Source organism: Coenobita brevimanus, chromosome 92, assembly GCF_032717465.1.
Source record: "Coenobita brevimanus isolate Jiangsu-jjx chromosome 92, ASM3271746v2, whole genome shotgun sequence".
Taxonomy (NCBI): domain Eukaryota; kingdom Metazoa; phylum Arthropoda; class Malacostraca; order Decapoda; family Coenobitidae; genus Coenobita; species Coenobita brevimanus.
In genome coordinates, this window is record NC_137045.1 from 5,086,925 (window position 1) to 5,093,810 (window position 6,886).

At 42.0% G+C, this 6,886-nt stretch overlaps 1 protein-coding gene across 1 annotated transcript; it reads left to right on the top strand.

The window, feature by feature from the left end:
• The first annotated feature begins 4,714 nt into the window (after positions 1–4,714).
• On the top strand, positions 4,715–5,572 carry LOC145412266 (uncharacterized). The gene has a single exon (XM_080282215.1). It carries the CDS (start codon positions 4,715–4,717, stop codon positions 5,570–5,572), a length of 858 nt encoding a protein of 285 aa, XP_080138341.1.
• The last annotated feature ends 1,314 nt before the right edge of the window (positions 5,573–6,886 follow it).

The following is a 6,886-nucleotide window of genomic DNA, read 5'->3' on the forward strand; positions in this document are numbered from 1 at the left end:
AACACGAGATAGAAGACAGCGAAGCGTACGTAAGAAGTCAAACATTTACATACGAATTTTTTTTTTCCAGAATTATCATATAAATATTATTATCTCAGCCTACTCTATGAGAATTTCAAACAACTTATCTTTTTCTAAAACAAACTACTAAGCGGTACATTCGTATGCAGTGGATGAAATAATTATAAAGAATGAATTTAAAAGGTAAAGTTGTAAATGTAGGTGAATAAAAACTGGAACTTATTTATAAACGAAGAGAGATTATGTATATCTATAATTCATGTAACCACGTTGGTGTCGATTTTGGCTGAATGAAAGTATTATGTTGGCGGGTTCTCACTGGCCTACCATAAGCACACAGCTTTAGTGTGTACGTTCAAGCTGCGTTATCCGGTCCTGAAGAGCAGCTGATCCGGAGGGCCGAGGGACAGTATTTTTGGCCTTGTCCTAGCACTTGTTCATAAGCGATTTATTTATTTATTTATTTTTTTTTTTATTTTTTTTTTTTTTGTATCGCACCACCCTAATAACTCACTTATGTCTTCCTCATATCAGTATAATTTGCATCAGTAGCTTAAAAGACGTCTAGATATAATTGGTAAAATAAATCGTAGAGAAAGCGCTGCTAGGAGAGCCTTTAAGCCAGAGAGAATGCAAAACTTGTCACTGATGGGGAAGTGAACCGCCCCCACCCTGTGCAACGCATACCCGTGTACCACATCAGGCTTCAGAAATAGAGTAGTTTTGCTTTTTTTGTGGACCTATTGGTCGTTCTTAGGTACTCTTACGTAGTGTGTGTGTGTGTGTGTGTGTGTGTGTGTGTGTGTGTGTGTGTGTGTACAGCGTGCTTGTTCGTTTAAGTGGAGAGAGAGAGAGAGAGAGAGAGAGAGAGAGAGAGAGATTCTTGACTCCAGACCTTCATCCTCCTCTCCTTGCACCATTCTTTGCATCTGAAAGGAGGAAATGAGAAAGAGAAAGGTACACTCTCCGGTCTCGCGCCTCAACACACAGGTACAATAACACGCACACTTTTAAACACACACACACACACACACACACACACACACACACACACACACACACACACACACACACACACACACACACACACACACATCTGACACCATACACTTCCCATCGGCAATCCCTTCCCACCTCTTCCAGGAAATCCATGTGGACGCTTAAATCAGGTTTGGGTATTGAAAACGGATATAAGATTATACTTTACGATTACACCTTGAGGAGAAAAGTGACAGCATCGAGAGTCAGCATAAAGTTTTAGCTGAGTAGGTGTTCTGTCAGCTGGAGAATATTCGTCTGATCTTTGCAAGACACTGACAGCTTAACTCCTTCAGTTTAGTGATAGTCTCTCCAAACAGGATAAAATCATCTAATGGTAGCAAGAATAAGACGTAATAGACAAGGTGATACGGATGAGATTAATAAAGATCACCGGTAACCCAACATTACCCGACGGCTTTCCTAAAATGAAGAATAATTCGCCAGGCGGTAGCAAGAATTGAGATATACAGGAAGTCGTGGTACAGGAGGGGTTTAGTGGAGCACGCATTTAATCAGTCAGTCTTTATCCACGTATTGGTTTTATGACTCGGTATTAGTTTTTAGGTTATTTGCTGATTTTATCGATGACATGAAAGCTTTCAATATCACCGAAATGCGTGCATCCTTAAACATCATTTCATCTGTGTCCCCTAAAAATAAATTAAATACTAAATATAAAAGTCTGGCTTATCATGTATTTCCTCAGGTGCTGTAAATGAGATGGAATTTGAGGCAGCCGTCCATTCATACCAGCGACCAAGGAGCGAGAAAATCAGCTAATGCATATAATTACTTACAGACCCATTCACCAGCGAGCCGTGACGAAGCTAAGAGATAAAGAAATTAAGAAGTGCCCCCCTAGACTCCCGAAATGGTAAGAAACGAAAGCGAAACATTGGAACAAACCCTGTTACCCAAAGCTTCCGATCGCTCACTCAAGGGTTAGATATCGCTCAGGGAAAATTTTTAAATAGAGCTGTGAGAGTTTAATTATTTTGCCTCTAAAATAAGTACGTTACCCTGTTAACCCTTGACACGCGAAGCAGCGTAAACGAACACTGAGTAAAGCTCAAATAACCGTGGCTTTCAAACGTCACATAAAGTTTAGACATCGCTCAGAGGCAGCGGTGAACGGCATCCTTGAGACACTGACTGTATTGGCGAAGGATCCGTTCACATTGTCCCTTAGAAGAGTTAAGATATCCTTTTGCTCCTTGAGACGCGGAACATAAGAAACTGAAGGTCTGAAAAAAAGGCCGGTACTCAAAGTTCCGCATCATTCCTTCAGGGGAAAGAAGGGGTGGAAATGAAAGGAAAGAGAAGAGAAGGAGGGGAATGGCAATAGGAGAGAAAAGAGGAGGACGGAAATAGATAAGAGAAAGAAGAAAGATGGAGAGTAAAATGAAGAAAAAGAACTGAAGAAATAAAGGGAGGGAAATTGAGAAGAAGAAATGAAGAAAGAAGGGAGAAAAATGGAGGAAAAGAGGAGAAGAAAGAAGGGGAGGAAATTAAAGGGAAAGACGAGAAGAAGAAGAGGAGGAAAATGGAGGGAAAAAAGAGACGAAAGAAGGTGAGGAAATTTTAGGGAAAGTCGAGAAGAGCATTTTTTTTTTTTTTTTAAATAGATAATTTTTCGCAATTTTTTGGTCATGTAATGAGGCGAAGAAAAAAAATATGAGAGGATAATGATGGCGGAAAATGGAAGAGACTGATTCATATTTATGGTGCTTATTACGGTTTAATTATCGGGTAATGGCATCATCCAGTTTCTTATTCATACGAGGAAAAAGACGAGAAGAAAGTGAGAAAAAACAGTTGTGGGAAAAGAAGGGGCTAATTTATTTATTTATTTATTTTTTTTTAGTTCATTGTATTGGATAATTTCGTTTTCTCGTTTTGGGTTTGGGTACTGAAGCGTAGAACAGAGCACAGGGGAAAAATTGGGGTGGTGGGGGGAGAGAATTTTGTGGAGATAAAGAGGAGGGGAAGAATATTTTTGCACTTATTTATTTCATACTTTAGTTTTCATGATCGTTTACTGAAGTAGAGAAGAGGAGAGAGTTAAGAAAGGGAAGCGGAGAGTAAAAGAGGAGAAGAGAGTACGTTCCTTGTTTATTGTCGGTTGGATGATCAAATTTTGGCGTAATTAGTTTCTATTCTTGCTTATTGAGACCTAAATTTAAGAGAGGAACAAAGGAGAGAGACGAGTGATTGAAGGAAAGAGGAGGAAAACAGTGTGCGTGCCTTTGTTAGTTCCATATTTTTTGAATACTTCGGTTCTCTTGTTTTGTACGTAATAATGCGTACCAGAAACGAGTGAGAGAGAGAGGGGGGGGGGAGAACAGAACAGAACAGAAAGGAAGGAAGAAGAGTTAAAAGACAACCATCCTGCTAAAATGATGATAGAGATTGTTTCTTAAGTCCTTGGCGTGGAAAAGTCTCCGCAATACGAGTAAGTTAAATAAAAGTCTCTGACGGTAGCACTGACGAAATAAAAAAGACATCATCGCAGCAAAGGAGCAAATTCTTGTACTTAGTGGGTACTGTATACGATAATAGTACAGTTCAGTTTGTCATGTGAAGTTGCAGTATTGTATCTGAATTGGGTTACTGCTTAGCAACCCAGAAACTAAGTTGGGCTTTGGCTTCCCTCCTGTTGTGGACCGTCAGAGTTTGATTACATAACTGTTGATGATGGTGCCGAATGCTATCTTTATTATTTTTTGTTGTTATGGTGTGGATAACGATAACCAGATGGAGCAAAGGGCGTTTCATAATTTGCAAGTAAAACCCCTTCCGGTGATGGGCCTCAAATTTTTTCATCCAGACACATATCCCATTCTTGTGACAAGAAATGAGGAAAATTATCCATCACCGCCAAGGGAGGTTGACGATTATGGCATACAGTGAATGATAGTCACGATAGAAAGGTATTGCTGACGTTTGGTTGGCATAAGAGAAGTATACGTGTTTTACTCGATAAAGTTAATGTAAGATATAGGTCTGAGTCGTGGTTTGTATTGTGTAACCCCATCAGTATGAGAGGTGAATAAATTCTTCCGAATGTAGTAGGGATGCGATTAAAATGTGTAATTATACTGAATGGAAATGGTTAATTATCCTGTCACTACTAGAGGTTCCCCCTTAGCCAAATGCATCGCCTTGTGTTGCAACGATAAATATATATAGGAAGTCATTATATTGCGGAGGTTAAATGGGAAACTAGTCGTCCACGTGAAAATTATTATTATTTCTCTTGTTTATTATATCATATTACATATTTTATCAGTCTTTAGAGACCAACTCGGAGTGCTGCTGTATGAAGTGTCATGTGAAGTGTTATTTCTAAGCTTGTGTTATTTACAGGTTTAGTAGTGTCAGCAGTAACATGCTTAAGGAAACCAAATAAAGTGCAGTAAATTAGTTTGCCATTGTTACGAAAGCGTGAATATTCCCCTTTTGGATGTGAATCGAAAAATACAGCACACAGTACCCTAGAGGGAGTGTCAGTGCAAGAGGAGGTTAGGGTGAAGGAGGTGGAGGAGGAGGAGCAGGGACCTAGAGGAAGTGTGTGTGCAAGTGGAGGTTAGGGGGACGGCGGTGGAGAAAGAGGGGCAGGAGGGGCTCATCACCACGCCTCCTTGCCCTCACCATGGCCACGCCGGGCCAGAACACAGATGAGGGCGCTGCTTCCCTTCCCCTGTACTGTCCTCAGCCAGGCGAGGTGACATCAGGTCGAGGCAGGGGGATCGTAGTCTCGGGGGTAACTGAGGCCTTCCAGACACATACGGTAGCCGGTTCTACGACCTTCCATTCCGCGGGGTTCATGCCACCAGAACCGGTCAGCATTCTGGGTAAAGGGAGGCATCACTCCGGGGCATCGACAGGTACAGCCAGCCCGAGGCACACAGTCAAGTTCACGGAGCCTGAGGAAGCCATATGCCGGGCTCGAACTCCGGAGAGCCCCCGCTTCAAAGCAGCCTCACAAGAGAAGTTCAAGTACCACGAGACCTTCAAGTTCAAGGTCCACGAGGGTTCCTCCACCACCACCCACCGGAGCCTCAGCCATGGGTTCAGCAGCATACCTGAGACGACCACCTTCAACGTCACCGAGAGCTCCAACTTCCGATACACCGAATCGTCTTCGTCGTCTACGAAGCTTGTGGGGACTTCTTTCCGGTGCCCCGACAGTCCCCGTTCGAAGACTCGAATGGTCACACGAACCCCCGATCGGAATTCCCTCATCGCTTCCATGGAGCTCAAAGTCCCCTCCTTCCATGACCTTCCCGTTCCTTCATCAGCTGGTGGTAGTGGAGGCGGCCTTACTCCACTTCTGGGCCCCCCTGAGAGTCGAGGTCTAACCATCCTCTCGCCCCACAACCCAACCCCGGAGCTCCACTTCTCGTCCACCTTCACTGTCAGGACGAGGAAGGGCAAGACAATCGTCCTTCCCAAACTGAGGATCCCAGCCTTCCACTCCCACTCCCATGACAGCATCTTCCTAGGGTGAGTTGCTCATTGTACGAGTATATATACTACTTTTACTGCTGTGTAACTTATTTATTTCTTGCATCATACTGATTGTCTTAAAACATTTCTTTGTAACATGTCTTCTTTGTAACTTTTCTTTTTTTGTAACATGTTTTTCTTCTTTGTAACTTCCTTTTGCAGCTTCTGTCATTCTTGTAAGATTTGTTTATTGTAAATTATTACTAATGTTTCTCTTTTGTAACTTATGTCTTCCTTGTAACATATTTCCTTTGTAACATTTATTTCATATATGTTACTTGTACCTCTACTTGATTATTGACGGATTAATTATCTTGCAGGTGTATAGGAAGCACATCTTACAAGAAAAAAATATATGTAGATGGTTACTGTCAGTGACGTGTGTCAGGATTCCAGGGGCTTGAATGATATTTGAATGATTGTGTGTCCCATTTCATGTAGCATGCTGTTGTAGATCTCTTAACTTTCGTACTTGATGTTTTTTTCTGGACTCTGCCCCACCCCATTTTTAGGGCAATATATGAGGCATGATTGATGATGATGTACACGAAAAGGATGCTGCCTCTTGCTCTCACTTTGATACTTTGAGGACTTTCGTAGGGAGAAAATAAAAAGGAACTCTTTCTCAGTATAAACACATTTCATAATCAGCTTGTTTATTAATAGTCCTTTTGTGCCGCTTCTGCCGTTGAGCCAATTTCGGCGTTTTTATTTTCTTCTAAACCTTTTATCTGATAGTAGAAGAATCCAGTGTAAAAATACCTCAGGGGTCTAAAAGCAGCCATGTGTGAGGCTTTGGCTCCTACAGACTTTAACCTGAAGAATGAAAATAGAGGATTTTTAGGGAAGTTTAGTTCTACCTCCTTGCCGATACTTGGCATCTAACGGTGAAAATACGAATTGCTTTTGTTTATGTACGAAAATCATGTAGTAGAGGCGAATGAAGTTGAGAGAGAGAGAGAGAGAGATGGGGGAATGAGAATAGGAAAGGGCCCTGCGATTACGTGTAAACATTTTTCTCCCACAAAGTTAATGGAAACTGCCATGCCAGGTTTTCCCCCATCCAACCTCATGCACCACGCTCCGTCTCACTGGCCCTTGTCCATTCACCCCTGTGTTTACCTTGCTATCCCTTCACTTCTCTAATCCTACTCTTAAGTTTTTCCTCCTTCTCCCGTACCCTCTTGCCTTTCCCTTCACTTCTCAAACCCTTCTCTTCAGTCACTTCTTCCTCCCTCCGGTCCCTTTTTCTCTTCCCAAACTTCTTAATTCTCGCTTTTGTGGCCCCTCTGTCTCCTCTTGTTCATTCATCTCT